The sequence below is a fragment of the Xenopus laevis genome, chromosome 1L (genome assembly GCF_017654675.1).
Source record: "Xenopus laevis strain J_2021 chromosome 1L, Xenopus_laevis_v10.1, whole genome shotgun sequence".
Taxonomy (NCBI): Eukaryota; Metazoa; Chordata; class Amphibia; order Anura; family Pipidae; genus Xenopus; species Xenopus laevis.
The window spans coordinates 124,097,817-124,117,006 of record NC_054371.1 but is presented as its reverse complement, the minus strand read 5'-3'; the positions used below and the strand labels follow the sequence as shown (position 1 = coordinate 124,117,006).

General features: G+C 37.3%; 1 protein-coding gene across 1 annotated transcript; it reads left to right on the top strand.

Annotated features, from left to right (window-relative positions):
• Positions 1–1,001: 1,001 nt before the first annotated feature.
• igfbpl1.L (insulin like growth factor binding protein-like 1 L homeolog) lies at positions 1,002–19,044 on the top strand. The gene is made up of 5 exons (XM_018257038.2): positions 1,002–1,786; positions 13,826–13,935; positions 14,289–14,405; positions 15,628–15,787; positions 16,924–19,044. Exons 1-4 carry the CDS (start codon positions 1,336–1,338, stop codon positions 15,781–15,783), a joined length of 834 nt encoding a protein of 277 aa, XP_018112527.1. The 5' UTR covers positions 1,002–1,335; the 3' UTR covers positions 15,784–15,787; positions 16,924–19,044.
• Positions 19,045–19,190: the final 146 nt, after the last annotated feature.

The window sequence follows — 19,190 nt, the reverse complement described above, 5'->3', positions numbered from 1 at the left end:
AAACACAATATGAAATAGCCTTCTTAGCATTAGGGTACTACTTGATCAAAATCTTTACTTCTGTCTACTATCACATTCCATGCTTTCTTTTCCTGTTCAGTATGAAGGATGAAACAAAGAATCTTTTTGGGTGTTACTTATGCAATGATATAAAAAAATTGCAGAAAATGAAACATATATAGGATCTGTTTCATTTTGGCAAAAAAAATGTATAAATGGCCGATGAGTTATAGACAGTGTTAACAACTAATGGAAACCATAGCCTCTATAACTGCCTCAATACTGCACTGAGTCTTTGTGCACTTCTGTTGGTTTGCATTGCTTCCATTGGAACAGTTGCAAAACAACAAGTAACACAATTGTTTCCAAAAAATGTCCTTGACTATCTGAGCTAGTTGAATTCCATGCTTTTGTATACGATGCAAATTCTCAGGCAGGCGTTTCATTGTTACGAAGCTTCTGTCATGTATGAAAAGTCACCAGGAATGATGAATACATTGGAAGCTTAGCACAATCTAATGCCATAACTTCACATTCTCTTGCATCCTTACTATTAATCTGCACTGCTGAGGTGGTTAAGGCAAGATCTCAGTGCAAATGTTTTAAGTGCTGCTGTACATATTTACATTACATTTAATTATACTTCAAGCTAAATTAAAAAAAAAGGAAATTGTGTTGACATAGCAACTATTTCTTCCTTTCTTGGAAAATACACATATAAATAATAAGAATTAGTAGCTTCTAAATAGACTTTGTGTTCTAATTGATTGTGTGCATACAGAACAGGGCTTAAGTTTTGTTTGGGCATTTCACTTTGTGAGCGCTTTTGTCTGTGCTGAGCTTTCCTCCATTCAAGCCTGTCTCCTGGGGAGTGTTTTCACACACAAAGAGATCCAAGGGAAAGCCTGATATTCACTCTGTTCCAAGACCAGTAAGATAGCATTACTGACAAGCTTCCTTAATAAAGAGGTTTTTTTTCTCCTTTAACATCCTCTGATGAAATTTGGCAGGCATCTCTTAATGGTAGATTCTGTTAGAATGTTCTGAATTTTTTTTGTTTTAAATTTCACAAACTGCACAAATTCAAATTAGAGAGGGTTCTTTTCATACCCTGAAAACCAGGGAGGCTGCAGGCACCAGCTAAATGGAAGATGTTGAGAGCCTTCAAAGAACTTTGGCACTTTGCTGTTGGGAGGTGGGGTCATGATGCTCCAGCTGTCCATGTCTTTACTGTCAGAGAGCATTAACACCCACAGTGTGTCTGGGTAACAAGTCAGAGTCGGTTGTTGCTAAACAGTAACTGAGCAGAGACTTCACAAGGAAAGGGATAGGAAAATGCAGCAGTTTGTGGCTTTGCTACCTTTGTTTTTATGTTTGCAGAAGACTCCTGAAGTTGGTGCTTATGCTTCTCTTTCTGCCTGTGGACATTGCAATGAAGAATTTTGTGACTCCGTCACTTGTGCTGCCCCAGAGTTACTCACCAAGGATGACTGTGGGTGCTGTGACAGATGTCTTAGTGTGGAAGGAGAAGTGTGTGGGGGACGGGATGAAAGAAGGGCTCGCTGTGCACCTGGTATGGTATGTGTAAGCAGACCCAGCTTTGGCACAGGGGCATCTTCATTCTCTGATGGTACAGGATTCTGCTTGTGTGAAGAGGATGGTGCAGTGTGTGGCTCTGATGGGAAGACCTACTCCAGTGCATGTGTTCTGCGTTTGCAAAGCTGGAAGTCCCAACATGAAGGCAAGGGTTCCATCCACAAGACCCATGATGGGGAATGCAAGTTTGGTAAGTGGTATTATTTTTACATTTTGCTTTCTCCCATGCTTTTCTTCAGTCTGTTAAAGGAGAATTTTCATTGAGATAAATATTCACCCAAACTGTAGTAAAGGGAATGTCCACCCAAAGAAAACTTTATTTTTCATAATGAAAATGCCAATCTAGCCAAGTTTTAGTATACATTAATAAAAAATAAATTGCAGATGGTTTAGACTCCTGAATGTGACAGAAGCCAGCTGAATAACAGACCTGAAGAATGGACTCTATGGGAGACCGCCTTTCTGTAATTTGGAGCTTTCTGGATAACGGGTTTCCAGATAATGGTTTTATAGCTCTTGGAATTTTATATAATACAGATGGTTCCTCTTTAATTATTATTTAATTCTCGCAGTTCCCTAACCCTCAATTGCTTCTATAGCATGGGCCTGTGGCTACCATGGTAGATGGGAGTCTCAGTATGTTCTATCTAATTCCCAAAAGTGAAGACTAGCAGAACCCTTTGTCAAATGTTATGAGTAAATGTTGTGAGAAAGTCATCCCTCAGGCTCTGACCTTGTGGCCTCCCCAGACTGCACAGTTGTAAGCTTAAAGGATAGAATTTCAAACAATAGATATTTGGTTTGGTGAAGGCTATTCTAAATTGATAGCACCCTGATTAATATTTATTTGACAGATGTATGGAAAACTGGAAATACTGTACATCTTCTAAGCACAAAAATCAAGTGTTCCAGAAAGACCAAAATGTTTTACACGTTTAGGTAAAACTGCAAAACATTTTTTTACAAACATCCATATAGGCCTGCAGCAAATCGTATTCTAATGTACAAATTGCTTTACACAATTAGGTAGGGACGTCGGTGTATGCTTCTTGTTTTTATACTTTTGAATGATTTCTGCAATGTTTTATCCATCTATACACAGTACATTGCTACTTAAATCTATATACAGTGCTTCTTCTTTGGAAATTCCAAGGTTCTACTCTTTCTCGAGAACAGTAGTTGTGTTTTAAATATTTGCAACCCATAGCTAATTGCTTCCCATTGCCATGAAAAAAGTATCACAGATTAATGCCCAGAATCAAGTACGTCAATATTTTTGGAAGAGAAACTTTTAGCACTTCCCATTAATGGAAAGCTGGGGACCCCCGTATTCACGTTGATTTTCATGTGGACTGTTGTTATCATAAAAATGTATTAGCTGTAACTGACGTTTAATAAATCTGTTTCACAAATAAACTTTATTATTTTTTTCCTTATAGTTCTATATATATTTAAAGATTGATCTGTGAGTTCCTCAACCTAGCATTATTCTAATAGCTATAGCACACTCATGCTGTTAGCCACTGACAGATTTCCTCTGCTCTAACTGGATGATTACTGCATGAGTCAGCAATTTGCAGTTCACTACTGTCTTTAGCCTGGTTTAGTTGTTTGCAATAGAGAAACATTGTTAGAATAAGGAATCTTACTCATAATGCATTTACTGTATATCATAAGTGATGAATAGTACGGTAACTTTGTGAAATAGAATTATTTAGAAGCCAATAAAGTTTTCACTCATGTAGATATCAATGACAAGTCCCCCTTTATCATTAAAAGGGTGGTTCACCTTTAAGTTAACTTTTAGTATGTCATAGAATGGCAAATTCTAAGTAACTTTTCAATTGGTGGTCATTATTTTTTTTTAGTTTTTTTTAATTATTTGCCCTTTTCTTCTGACTCTTTTTCAGCTTTCTAATGGGGGGGTCACTGACCCCATCTATAAAAACAAGACATGGTTGCTAGGGTAATTTGGACACTAGCAACCAGATTGCTAAAATTGCAAACCGGAGAGCTGCTGAATAAAAAGCTAAATAACTCAAAAATATATAGAAATAATAAAGAATGAAAACCAATTGCAAATTGTTTCACAATATCATCATCGACATCCATCCATACATACTTAACTGGCATAAAAACACTGGCAGCTTTTCTGTTTTTCAGGGTGATAGGCTGCAAAAGAGTGTAACTTTATTTAAGGGAACCTGGCTTCCCCCTACATTTCCTAACAAATGGCAGATAAACTATACACTGGGAAAAAGAATTGTGTAGGGGTAATAATACCAAGAAGCACAGAAAATCTGCTGCTCAAGTGTCCTTTAATCACCACACGACATGTTTCGAGCTTCAAGGCTCTTTTTCAAGTGTAACCTATACACTGGGCTCATGTGTAGGGCAATATAACAACTTTATTTTATTAATTAAGGTTCCCTGGGCATGTGTAGTGTAATGTATTTGCTGCAACATATACGTCCATTGTACTTTAACTTCCCGCCATATGTAAATCAGCCAACACTAGCGCAACTTCGCTTTGCTTGGTGCAGTAATGCTAGCGCAACTTCACCAGCGTTCGACACCCTGGACGCAACTTCGGATTTTAGGGAATTAGCATTGTCTGGGCGAATTAACGCCTGGCGAAGTGTTGCGATGTGAGCGAATCGGATACTTTATTTCATTAAGATCTATTGATAAGATATGAACAGTGTAGAAATGTGGCCATACATGGACCAATCTATTTTATTTACATATTTTTTTCTATCTATTCTATCTAGGATTTTGTTACAAGTTCTAAAGAGTTGATAAGCTGTCAAAGATCCTGTATTTTGCCATAACATTTCTAATAAACAAAAAACATTTCTAATAAAAAAAATACACATGGCATGAAAAGTGTAGTAGCCACAGAAGTTGCTGGTTTATAGTGAGGATGGAATCCATTCCAGCCTTGCAAGATTTACAACCATGAAGTAAAGCATCAACTGTTGCAATGAAGCAAACTCATTTGACATAGTTACTCCAATGCAAAACCTTTACATTTCTTGTTTGCCACGGTCTAGCTGTGTTTGTTACTAAACTACAGCTCCCATCTACCTTGGACAAACTAAGGATGGATAAAGTTAATTGGTATAATGGTTTAACTAAAGCTTTTATAGATGCTTATTGGTTTCTCTGGATTACAAAATCTCCATTTGTCTAAATGTAGACTTCACTGTGCCAGAAAAAATTGTGTCATTAATGTGTCTAACATCAATAAAGTCATGTTTGCGTACGTACGCTCATCAGCATATCTAGGGCAATAATGGCAAGCATGGCTTAATTTATTCTAATTTAAAGTGTTTAATAATGTCCCTTTGGTGATGTGAGCAGATACAAGTTAGCACATGGTTAATTAGTTTGCCATCTGCCATGTTATTAGTGTTTGCAATAACAATGACCTCCTCACCTCCCACTCCCATGTGATTTAGGTTTAAAGGGGTCCTCTACCCAAAAGCTATTACTCCATTAGCTAAAGAAAATGTAATTCTAAGCCATTTTCCAATATATATTTATTGCACATTTTCAAGTTATTTGTCGATGTTATGTACATTTACTAATAACTCAAAATACACTAAAATGTATACTGGAAAGTTGCTTAGAATGATATTTTCTTCAGTATTTAAAAAATATTTCTTGCTTTAATAAGCAAATCCATCTCAAGACTGATTTTGTACTATTTATTTTATTTTTATTTACGTCATTTACAGATATTGGCCAGGTAAAAACACTTAATTATGTCTGTCATTAACAGACATAGAAGGCCAACATATAAACATTTTACAATTTCTATGCTCCGGTTACTTCAGTTAAGGACATACAATTGAGGGCACAAAGCTCACTTACAAACGCAGCATACAGTATAGTGCAACAATAATGAATTGTTTTTCTAATGTCATTACTGCCATGCATCTGGCAAAATTGCAGCTAACATTTTCAGAGTGGGGATGCCCTCACTTCTGTTGTGCCAATGTACATGGCATTAATAATGACACTAGTGCGTGTGCGATTTACTCCGGCAGTAGTGGCTATTGATGGCATTGGTCATAGTAGAACTCTGGAATCACCAAAGTTCCCTAGCATGAATGTGTGGACTTGTGTACAATTCATCAGAGCAGGCTGAGCAGAAATATTGGTGCTTACTATAAATATTCACAAGGGCAGGGAGTGAGTATGGGTGCAAATAACTTGTGAATTTTTGAATACTGACAACGTGAGTTAAATTTTGCATCCATTTTAATCTTTTACACTCAAGGTTGCGTTTGTAAATAAGCCCTCACATTTACGAAGCAAGTGCGCACAATTTTTTCAACTTTTATTCTTACAATAAGCATGTACTTGGTTACGTTTGGAAGTACCCACTTTGAGATTTTATATTATGGGTTTTATGCATTCATAGATCAAAATGCCCCTACATAATGGCTTCATTATTCAGTATACAGCCATCTTCATCCCTTCCTTGCATTTCTCACACTTTATTCATAAAGCTGACTCAGCTCATTAAGGGATTAAGAAAGCCTATGGTTCAGCCCATAGTGCTCGGCATACAAACATCTTCTATTATTCAGGAGATCATCCACTTTTATCCAGCAAGGGGCTATGTCTTTCATGGGCAGTTCAGCCTGAATTAGAATCTGCTTTTCTGCAAACACACTTTGCACCTGCCCTTGCACTTGTACCCATTGTGCTTTCCTCTTATTAGTTTTACCAGAATAAATTATAGGATAATGTAGATATAAAATAAAAATCTGTCGGGTGGTATTGCAACACAAATAAGATCTTGAAATAAAAAGCATTGAGTTATTTCTGAGTCTGCTAACCAATAGCAGCCAATACTATGTTTGATACAGATGACCAGCTACACACTGATTGCTTGCTATGAGTTGCTAGAACATTGCTGCAGGTACATTAACAATAGACAGAACAGACCAAACAATTAATAGGGGGTCTGTGCGTATAGAGGTCCTAGTGAGGGTCATATGCAGTTCTAGTATACATCTGTGAAACTGACCATGTTCTCTAACTTCTGGGAGAGGGGACCCTAGACTATTTTGCTATGAGGATTAATAATCTCTCATTAGTACCATGCCTGCTTGTGCATTTCTTCCCCAAATAATTAAAAAAAATAATAATAATAGATATGACTGAAAATGTTGCTGCCTTTCGTTATACTGTATTACTCTGTATACTATATTATACTATTTTATGATTTGACTAGGTGTTCATATGATGTATTGCCAAGTTTGTCTGGCATATGTTTTATTCATTTTAAGATGAGAGCAAAACAAAAACAGTTGTCACTTTCTACCACACTGATCTGACACATCCAAACCAGACAGTTTTTCTATAGTTTGCCATTGATTGACCCAGAGTAATCATAAAATCAATAATAAAAGTGACCATGGTCTAAATATGACGGATTTCCTATAGTATATTATTGGCAGGTTTTATTTATATTACCAGTTTTACAAATCTGAGCACTAGAAACAGCAATGACAACATTTCTTTCAAAAGACCTCAGTGTTAGTGTTTTGGAGTATGATTTTTATTTTTGTATAAAGCAGGAAGTCGGAAGCTGACAGTGCAAGGTGACCCAAACTCGCTCGACCCGTGAGTATCATGCTGGCCCGCACATCACTAGCGCCCTGTTGGCTTGGTCTGGCCCCGCTTCTGATCAGTGTAGGAAGAGGGGCCCCCCACCCCGTTGTTTCTGAATCAGTGCCACCCAGTCTTGCCTTCCATTCTGAATCAGTGCCACCAGTCCTTCCTTACAGTCAGAGTCAGTGCCACCCAGTCTTGCCTTCCGTTCTGAATCAGTGCCACCCAGTCCTGCCTTCCGTTCTGAATCAGTGCCACCCAGTCCTGCCTTCGTTTTGGAATCAGTACCAACCAGTTCTGCCTTCATTTTTCTGAATCAGTGCCACCCAGTTCTACCTTCTGTTCTGAATCAGTGCCACCCAGTTCTGCCTTCATTTTTCTGAATCAGTGCCAATCAGTTCTACCTTTTGTTCTGAATCAGTGCCACCCAGTTCTGCCTTCAGTTTTGATTCAGCCATGCTGAGCCAATTGATGCAGGATGCTCAGAGAACCCTGGAGCCACAGCTGGGTAGGAGATTTTGGAAGATCTAGGGTTCCCTTAGCACCCTGCATCAATCGCCATAGCACAGTTGCACCTGAAGTAATTTGTCTCATTCATTGTGGGAAAAAAAATATGGTGAATGTGCCCTATGCTGTGAAAATACCCATCAGATTCTTTTAGGAATCATTAGGACTTTTTTTGCATCTAGCTAGGACCAGCTGGCTTTTCTGAATCATAACTAAGCAATTTCTAGACGTCTGTGATGTTCATGCCTCGAAAAGAAAGGGTTCATAAGAATCCAGAAAAAGTTAATGAACTGTACTTTATGAAGGTAGTGTCCCCTGATCATATTCCTTGAATACAATGCAAAGGAATTCTATTAAGTTTTGCACTTAGACACCATTTTTTATTTTGTGTGTTTTTTTCTTAATTTATTTCAAATGTTTGTTTTGGAGCTCAGTTTATGGGCAGCACAGTGGCGCAATGGTTAACACTCCTGCAGTGCTGGGGTCCTAGGTTCATTTTCATGACAATATCTGAAAGGAATTTGCTCTCCTTGTGTCTGTGTGAGTTTGCTCTCTGGGTCCTTTCACACTCCAAAAACATTCCTGATTAAAAAAACAATTATTAGGGACATGGAGTGTAAGCTTCAATGGGGCAGGGTATGATGTATAATCTTTGTTAAAACAAATAGGCACAATATAAATAAACAAGTCTTATATTTCATGTGAGAGAACTCAAACATAATAATAAATAATGCCTAATGTTATCAGTTTAATGCCCATCTCTTTTAGTTTTTGTTTATATTTTTATATTAGATTGGCCAGAAAAGGCAGCGATTATCCTCTCTCCTTAAAAGTGTTTTTTTAACTAACTTTTTTGTATGATGTAGAGTGATATTGTGAGACAATTTGCAATTGGTTTTCATTTTTTATTATTTGTGGTTTTTGAGTTATTTATCTTTTTATCAGCAGCTCTCCAGTTTGTAATTTTAGCAATGTGGTTGATAGGGTCCAAATTACCCTAGCAACCATTCTTTGTTTTGAATGAGAAACTGAGGTAAGAATAGGAGAGGGCCTGAATAGAAAGATGAATAAAGTAGCAACAACAATACATTAGTAGCCTTACAGAGCATTTGTTTTTTAAATGGGGTCAGTGACCCCATTTGAAAGCTGGAAAGAGTCAGAAGAAGGCAAATAATTCAAAAATGCCAATTAAAAAAGAAGTAGACATTCTATGAGATACTAAAAGTTAACTTAAAGATGAACTACCCCTTTAATCTAGATGCCCCTTTAAACCTCATGTAACCATAGGTTATGTGCCAGCATGGTTTTATGTGCAATAGATCTTGCCAGACTAACTTAATTTCTTTTTATGAGAAGTTGAGCAGGCACCTCGATTCTGGGATGGCAGTGGATGTGATTTACTTAGACTTTGCTAAAGCATTTGATACAGTGCCACACAAAAGGTTACTGGTTAAATGAAGGAATGTTGGCCTGGAACATAGTATTTGTACCTGGATAGAGAACTGGCTAAAAGATAGACTACAAAGAGTGGTGGTAAATGGAACATTTTCTAATTAGACCAGTGTTGTTAGTGGAGTACCGCAGGGCTCTGTACTTGGCCCTTTGATTTTCAACTTGTTTATTAATGACCTGGAGGTGGGCATTGAAACTACTGTTTCTATTTTTGCAGATGATACTAAATTGTGCAGAACTATAGGTTCCATGCAGGATGCTGCCACTTTGCAAAGTGATTTGTCTAAACTGGAAAACTGGGCAGCAAACTGGAAAATGAGGTTCAATGTTGATAAATGCAAGGTTATGCACTTTGGCAAAAATAATATAAATGCAAGTTGGGCATTTCCTTAACTGAGAAGGGTCTAGGGATCTTTGTAGATAACAAGTTGTCTAATTCTGCGCAGTGTCATTCTGTGGCCACTAAAGCAAATAAAGTTCTGTCTTGCATAAAAAGGACATTAACTCAAAAACATAATTATGCCTCTTTATAGGTCCCTGGTGAGGCCTCATCTGGAGTATGCAGTGCAGTTTTGGACTCCAGTCTTTAAGAGGGATATAAATGAGCAGGAGAGAGTGCAGAGACTAAGTCCAACTAAACTGGTTAGAGGGATGGAAGACTTAAATTATGAGGGTAGACTGTCAAGGTTGGGGTTGTTTTCTCTGGAAAAAAGACGATTGCGAGGGGATATGATTACACTTTACAAGTACATTAGAGGACATTATAGACAAATAGCAGGGGACCTTTTTACCCATAAAGTGGATCACTGTACCAGAGGCCACCCCTTTAGACTAGAAGAAAAGAACTTTCATTTGAAGCAACGTAGAGGGTTCTTCACAGTCAGGACAGTGAGGTTGTGGAATGCACTGCCGGGTGATGTTGTGATGGCTGATTCAGTTAATGCCTTTAAGAATGGTTTGGATGATTTCTTGGACAGACATAATATCAAAGGCTATTCTGATACTAAACTCTATAGTTAGTATAGGTATGAGTATATATATAATTTATGTGAAAGTAGGGAGGGGTGTGTGTATGGTGCTGGGTTTTCATTTGGAGGGTTGAACTTGATGGACTTTGGGGCAAATTCACTAAGATTCGTAGTTGCGCCAGCACTTCGTCGCACTTCGCCAGGCGTAGTTTCGACAGCGCTCCGCAAATTCACTAAAATCCGAAGTTGCGCTCAGGGGTAGCGTAAGGTTGCGAAGTTGCACTAGCGTTGATTCGCTAAGCAAAGCGAAGTTACGCTAGCGATGGTTAATTTGCATACGGCGCCAAATTCAAATTTCAATGGAGGAATACGTACAATCACTACAAATGCCTGGGAAACCTTCAAAACATCAAATAAAATGTTTTTGCCCTACACATGTGCCCACTGTATAGTTAAGTTGCCATGAGTTAGGAAATGTAGGTGGGAAGGAGGGGAGCCCCAAAAAATTTTTCGATCTTTTTCAGCCTATCACCCATAATATAGAAAAAACGTGTTTTTTGGGACTTAGAAAAAATTTGAACTTTTTTTGAAGCAATCCCTACTCTATTGCGCTTCGCCTGGTCTGAGGTGGCGAAGGAAGTCTAGCGTAAAAGGTAGCGGTCAGTACAATGCGCGTGTTAGTGAATTTGCGTAGTTATGTCTGTTGCGCAAATTCGCCAGGCGTAAGGGTGCGAAGTAACACTATCGAATTAACGCCAGCACGTTCGTTAGTGAATTTGCAAAGTAACGAAAATGACCAACGCTAGCGAATTGACGCTAGCGTTAGGCGCTTCAGCGCATAGTTAATTTGCCCCTTTGTCTTTTTTCAAATGGGATAAGTTAATTTCAGGATCCTTCATGGGTAGTCCAAAGCATATTCAGCAAGCACGAAACTGATTTCAGTATCACCACCTCCCAGGAGAAGCTCTCTCTTTGTACAGGGGTTTCAACTGAGGCCCTGTATGTTCTACCAATAGCATTTGTTCTCTTAGGAAACAAATCCTACTCATTTCTGGTTTGAGCTGTGGATATTTACCATCATGAACATTTTGCTCCTACAGCTATTCAAATGCTATACCAGTTATTACCCTCATTTGTTGATGATACCTTGTTCAGGCCGTTAACCCCTCAACCATGAGATGTAAAGAACACAACAGCTATATATAAAATAATATTATAAAACAGTCTAACCCCCAATCTCCTGTTAACTACACAATGTAAACTCACATGTTTATAAATAACATATTCTGTTCTCTGCTCCTTTGTTGTAAGGGCTGGTAACTTCCATTTATTCATATATTACCACTGACTATGGCAGCAGTTTGTTTAAAACTGCAGACTTCTGCATTCATTTATATTATCTCATTTAAATTAGAACAGGGTTGGCATATATGCTCTGTACCAATTTAATAACATTTGAAAGCACTTTGCATTGATACTTCACTATTTAGCTGTTTGTAGGGAGCTTAGATTTACCGGCAGAAGAAACCACGTTAAAACCATCAAAGAGACAACAATGGGTACAGAAGGCACTTGGCAGGTATTAATGCTGGGCCCAAAGGGAACAATTTGAGGATTTTCTGTGAGCCACATTCTCTCTCAACACAGTCAATTAGGCACTTACAGTTTCAGATAGACTTGTTTTAATGGTAAATTTACAGAGAGCGTGTCTTAGAGCAGATGGCACTTCTTTGGCTTTGATGCAATTTGGAGACTTGATGTGACCACTGGCAGCTGCCAAAGTGTCTGCAGGGGTCTGAGCTCCCGCGTGGGATGTTCATTATTCACTGACAGAATAAACCTTTCATTCAGACTTCATTTTCTAATGTAATGGATGGACACAGTGGGTCACCAGTGTGTACATTATAATGATCTTTCCCAGTGCTTTGTTTAAAAAAGAAAATTACCTTTCTGTCAGTGAGTGCATCCATTTTGTTCTAATCAAGAAACCTCTTTCAAAACTATTACCGTGAAAACAAAACTTGTTAAACAGTTTGCTCACTAGTCTGTTTTTAGTTTAACAGTCTTTATTGAGTGTTCTCAAAAGGTTAGTATGCATTGCTTAAAGCATTTTATTTCTTTTAACTAAATTCTACAGTCACATATGAAGACAATCTTGTTTTTTTCACAGAACAGCACTTGCATAACACCTGAACTGAGAACTAGCACTTATATGGCAGGGTCACCTACTGTAACCTAATAACCTACTATTTGTGTCTGTACGTTACCCTCCAATTTAGATTGTAAGCTCTATGGGGCAGGGGCCTCTGCCTTCTTGTCTCCTTGATACTAAGCTCTTAATTATTATAGTAACTGTGTTGTATTGTATTTTGTACTTATTTGTATATCGTATTGTTATGGCCTAAAGTAGCGCTATTTAAATATAATTATAAATAACATCCCATGCCTGTATTTAGATGGATTGCACAAAAAGGTATTAGCATTTTCTGCTCAAAAGAGATTCCATTTTAAACACTGTTTTCCTAAATCAATTCTTTTGCCAAAAACCTTAGGGTTCATTTACACTTTGCACCCTGCCTTCAATGATGGGTTTGGCAGTGCTGGTAGGGGGATAATGATAAGTTAACTTGTACAACCAGATTGTACAAGGCACAAAGAGCAGCCAGACCTTCGGCAGAAGTGATTTTTGCATGATCACTAAGGGGGTCATAGTAAATGATCCCTTATGTCTTTATTTTTTTGCGCTTCTCTACTGGAATTATTATGGGTTCCATCTTCTGTAGGTATTCTGGCAATTTTACCATTATCAAAGATGCCATTGTCTTCCAGGTTGGCATGCTACTAATGTCCTTATCACCTTCCATAGGTCAACTTTCTTAATTTAATCCATAATGCCAGAAGGGACATGACTGAGGAGTTTGTAGATGCAGTCTGATTTCATTAGGTACATGGGCAGCAAATGGTGCCATAGCAGAGACAAATTAGCTTTTCCACAGAAATATGCTATAATATTATGCCATTTACCTATACTAAGCACAATTCTGTTGATGTTAAGATAAGTGTTACTGCATTTACAAGTTGTTGATGATGAGGTATCATAAGTATAACGTTGGTAACATATATATATATATATATATATATATGAATGAAGAAGCTCGCACTCTCAGGACTTATCACATCAAAAAAGTGTTTATTCAAAAACAAAATGACTAACGTTTCGGCTCGCACTCAAGCCTTTCTCAAACACTTTGAGAAAGGCTTGAGTGCGAGCCGAAACGTTAGTCGTTTTGTTTTTGAATAAACACTTTTTTGATGTGATAAGTCCTGAGAGTGCGAGCTTCTTCATTCATTTACTTAATTTTGCACCCAGGCAACTATGACCGTTTGACGTGTTGTGCCGGCTTTTGGACTACTTTATATATATATATATATATATATATATATATATATATATATATATATATATATATATATATATATATATATATATATATATATATATATATATGTCAAATATAATATAACACAATAAGATGAACCAAAAAAATGGATATCATATCTCACTAGCTAGCAGGTTAAGTAAGGTGCCCTGCATACTTTGTGCATTCAGTGGTGGTACTTGTAACCTAAATGTTTGCTTTATTTTTAATAATCTATATTGTCTATTCCCACAGCTCCTTTGATCATTGTTTCACCAAGGAAGATTCACAATGTCACTGGATCCCAAGTTTACTTATCATGTGAAGTTAAAGCAGTTCCAACCCCCATCATCACATGGAGAAAGGTACAGAATAGGAGACAATGGAATTTATATCTGTAATAATAGCTTTTTAGCAAATTCTTAGCTTTTAGTGTTTGAAAAGTTGGCCTATACATGGGAAGATCCACTTGTTTGTCCAGGTATGCAAAGCTTGGCCCAATATGGCTACCCAAGTAAAGGGTCGGATCAGTTCTGCACTGGGAACACATAGTCCCCTAGTCTTGTTTTGCCAAATGTGCTATTCTTAAAGCCCCAATATATTCATTTAGCAATAAACTCTGGTCAGTTTTACAATGTTGAAAATTGTCATTGTTTGTTTATGCAGCATTTCCATTATCTGTTATAGTTATAAATAATTCTGATTGCTTATTGCGTAGGTCACAGAGTCTCCAAAAGGAACAAAACTCTTTGAAGAGTTGCCAGGGGATAGAGTAAATGTTGCAGTCCAAGTCCGTGGTGGTCCCTCTCGCCATGAATGCACTGGCTGGGTTATGGTGAGTCTATGAGCACTAGAATTTTACATCTACTGAAATTTACTTTGTGGCAATACAACATTCAGCTTTGAAAGGTGAAAAACGCAAATACTCAAATTAATAGTGTTTTTGGTGGCAATAAAACTTGAATGTCTCAAATTGAGAGAGAGTGATGGAGTGAAACCCACCAAAAACACGCGAACATCATGAAGGCTTCAAATATCTTCAAATGGTTCAAGGGACCTCTGCCATTGACTTCTATGTGACCTCAACAGGTTTTAGATGGTTTATTTCCGGATTCAAGCTATTTCCGGGTTCGAGGTATAATAAATCTTGAAAAACACAGTTTTTTTTTTAGAAAAAACTCGAAAAAGTTGAGTTTTTTAACCCGAAAAAACGATTTTTGACTAAAAAATACCCTCAAAAACTCAGCTTGAGTTTTTGATCAACCCCTTATTGATTTTCTAGCAACAATAGATACACTTGAAATTTGTTGTATAAATATAGAAGAGATTGTGTGCTCCGCTGAAAATAGTTTTGGAAATAAACCACTATGGTAGAGTAAGTGACTCAAATTGCATTGTCTTAAATTCACCATACAACTTCACATAGTATTTATATGTATCACTCCAGATAGCTAATTCTTGTTTTAAGTAAATTCTGGAATATTTAGTAGGATAAGTGTGATAGCTGATAATGACAATGTTTACCCAGATACTGTAACCCAGTGTCGGACTGGCCCACAGGGATACCAGGAAAACTCACGGTGGGTCCAAGTGTCTATGGGCCCTCATGCTGCTAAACATTTGGCCTATTTCATGTCAATTCCCTATTTCTATGACAATAAATAGATGGAATAAAAGATTAAACTGTGTAAAGAAAAGAGACTAGGAGACTAGAGGTTGAGTGAGGAAGAGAGGAAGAATAATAATACTGAGAGCGGGCCCCTGGTCTAAGGTGTTTTGGTGGGCCCCTGGTGTCCCAGTCCAACACTGCTGTAACCCATAGCAACCAATAAGATGCTTGATTTCAAACAGGTAAATAGTTGCAGCTTCAATTGTTATAATTTATTTTATTCTTTCAGCATGCTGTAAGGCATGGGCTCAGTGCATTTAAACAACATTAGTAAGGCTAATTCTATTAAATCGTATCTTATTTGTCTCAGAATATCTACTTCCCATAATGGTGAAAATTATTTATCCTGGTAAACCGAAATTTATTGTGATCATGTATTATTCTTCAGCTCAGTCCACTGACGAAGGAAGATGAAGGTACATACCAATGTCATGCAACCAATATGGTCGGAGAAACCTGGGCTGATGGAACTATAAAAGTCACAGGGCATAATGCGCGTAGGATCAAGAGACGAAACCATGGTGGTTCTACAAGTAAGGTGTAATGAGGTAATAACAAAATATTCACCAAAGACTTGTTATGAGTGTTAACCATTTTATTATTTTAAACTTTTATGTATTGCTATATGGGTTCCAATTTGACATTTTTAGATTTTAGAACTGGCAAAACATCACTGCATGCCAAGTAATTGGTTTGAACAAGTAACTTACCCTTTGATCAGTGACCCGTAGCATAACACGTGCAGGTTAATTTTAAAATTAACCCCCCCCCTCAATTTTTTAGGAGCAAATATGCAACACCTATTGATGTGGGAATATTATCCCATTTGTCTTGTAACTCTTTGATTTAGAGTTTTATTCTATTAGTTAATAAAGGGGCGGTTCACCTTTAAGTTCATTTTTAGTATATTATAGAATGGCTTATTCTAAGCAACTTTTCAATTTATTCATTTCTCCTAGTACCATGTGCAATATGCACTGTGGTGGAAAACACCGTATTTGGCACTAAATAGGCACAGAATTGTACCTATTAAAATGTAATAGACAATGATTGCACTTGTGTCTGTCTGTGTTCATTAATACTGACATTACTAGCACAGTTCTCAGTTTGCAGATTCCTCCTAATTTGGTCCATTAAATACAAGGCTCAGTGCACTCCTGTGCAAGGGAACTCTGTGCCTAAAACTGGCCACAGACGCAAAGATCTGATCGTACGAATCAATGTACGATCGAACTTTCCCATCTTCAGACCTGCCACTAAACATTCAGATCAAAGTCTTACCATTCCGACCAAATAAATTAGTTAAAGAACAGATCAGCGGATGTTCTACCCCTGACAGCAATCGTACGATAGACAAAGCTAGTGACAGTCTCCCACTGAAAATCGTACAATCGGCAATACATGCAGAGATATTACCCGCAGCTGACCAAACGACTGATCTCCGCCGGACGAAAAATGTCGGGACTCTGAACACACATTCTGAAAATCGTACGAATCCTCGATTCAGAAATCTTTGCGTCTATGGCCAGCTTAACACTTGTCTGGAATAATGCACTAGTAAAGCATCGGGTGGTGAAATAGCATTGTTTAAACTTTTGTGTGTTTTACTGATACAAATGTTCCTTACATTAGATGAAAAACCATTGTCTTACCTAACTCCATGGTTTTCTGTTCTTACATTCAGGTCCAGAGAAAGAAACCCTGGTGGATCTCCTGCTTTTTTAATGCTGTATAAGAAGACTTACAAAATAGTTTTATACCGTTATGATGTTTTTTGTACAAACAGATGTAAAATGACAAAATCATTGACTTCAGAAGCTCCAGATCTAACATTGTAGGTTTACTTTAAAGGAGTACTTCATCTTTCAATTCAATTTTAGTATGATGTAGACACTGACATTTGCAATTGGTAATCTTTTTGTGGTTATTAAATCTTTAGCTTTTTGTTTAGTAACTCTCCAATTTGGAATTTCAGCAGCTATATGGTTGCTATGGTCAACTTTACCTTAGCAGCCAGGCAGTGGTTTGCAGAAGGACTGAAATGTGAATAATATAAGCAATAAAAAATTACAATAACATTGTAGAGCAATAGGTTTTTGTCTAACAAGGTTTCTGCTTCCATTTGGAAACTGGAAAGAAGCAGAAAAAGTAGGCCAATAATTCAAAAACTATAAAAATGAAGACCAATTGAAAAGACCAGTAACAATGAAAGTGCAGATATTATATACATTTAAGGGTGACTAATCTCCCCAAAAAGCCTTCCCGTCGGCTAGAATGTAAATTGCCAGTGGGATGGCACTCTGAGCGCTTCGTTTTCCAAAGTCGCCCGAAGTTTACTCATATGGCAACTTGGTAACGTCGGAAAACAATGCGTTCCGAGTGCCATCCCGTCTGTGATTTAGATTCTAACTGGCGGGAAGGCTTTTTGGGGAGATTAGTCACCCGAAGAAGAGGCGATTTGTTGCCGGGCGACTAAATCTCCCCAAATCTTCACTTGTGTCTCCTAAATGTTCTACCTGTCCATCCAGGAACTACAAATAAACAGCTGATTGGCCCAAAATGTCCTATTTTATATTAGAGAGACTTTCAATCTATAGTCGAGATCCCTCAACTGTCTCCTATTTATCTTCCAGTGTAAGAACTAAACCCATTGGGGGTCATTTATCAACGCTGGGCAAATTTGCCCATGGGCAGTAACCCGTGGCAACCAATCAAATTGCTGCATTCATTGTTCTACTTGCTGCTGGCTTCAAAAAGCTTATCACTGATTGGTTGCTATAGGTAACTGCCCATGGGCAAATTTGCCCAGTGTTGATAAATGAGCCCCATTGTATTCTACAGAACTTATCTGATATCAGCTGTTTAAACATGAAAATTTTTGTCCTATTCAGCTTGAATGGCTGCCCTTAAATGCATATAAAACAATTTCCTTTTTTGGTGTTACTGTTCCTTCAAGAATAAACATTCAATAACATATTAAAAAAAGTACCTTAAGGTGAATTATACCTTTAATGCCACAAATTATTTGTCTGAACACCAGTCCTAGTTGGCATATTAAAGTATATGCTGAACTGAGCTCATATCTGGGACAGATCTTCCTATGACTGTCAACTATATGCCTTGCAAGTAAAAATCACATAAAATCCAGGCTTCACATTCACTATGCCAATTCGAAATTGAGTGAGTTTTACATTTCCAATTTTGCCTTGTATTTCTACCAGTCCCCCAAAACTAATTTGGTGTGTAAAAAGAAATGTATTTGCTGACTGTTTTTTTTATAGAAATATTGGACCAATTTTTTAAAGTGCTGCCAAATGCAGAATCTAAGGCCTCCTTACCATTGTTAAACACATGAAAAACTACTTTATAGACCAGCACTATTGTTGTTCAGAATGCCAGTCTGTTAATCGATTGTTGCAGGATTTGCAATCTTTGCATTCAAAATTTCAAGTACATACTATTAGTAAAATGAAGGGCTTTTATAATACCTTTTATATTAATGTTATTATTTTATATCTGCTTTGTTTTACTGTGAATGCGCAACTTGATTTATAAAATTGAATAGGTACAGACATTTGCTCAGTGTTATTTCTATGAAGCATGCTACATAGTCATATCTGTAATAGACATTGAGATACAGTATAAGTTAATATAACTGTTTTCTTGTCTGTAAAACATCAGAAAAGGGGAACTGATTTGTATATGATAATTATCTTTGCCATTAATAGTAAAATGTATGCATTTTCTTTGCTTTAACTTAGCATTTCCTTTTAAATCATCATTTTGAATTAAATACTTATCTAAATATTGTGTGGCTTGAATACTTTATATATAAACTGATAGGGGGAAATTTATTAAAGGGTGAAGTGGCTAAAGCTTGCGAAAATTAGCCTTTGCCGATTTACTAAGGATCCCTGGCGTAAATTAGCTAGCAAAGGAGATAGACTCTAG

Bases quoted from the DNA above. Each gene is read 5' to 3' on its own strand.
- igfbpl1.L (XM_018257038.2), top strand. From the start codon at position 1,336: ATGCAGCAGTTTGTGGCTTTGCTACCTTTGTTTTTATGTTTGCAGAAG. The intron at 1,787-13,825 runs GTAAGTGGTATT...CTATTCCCACAG, and splicing joins TGATGGGGAATGCAAGTTTG to CTCCTTTGATCATTGTTTCA. The intron at 14,406-15,627 runs GTGAGTCTATGA...ATTATTCTTCAG, and splicing joins AATGCACTGGCTGGGTTATG to CTCAGTCCACTGACGAAGGA.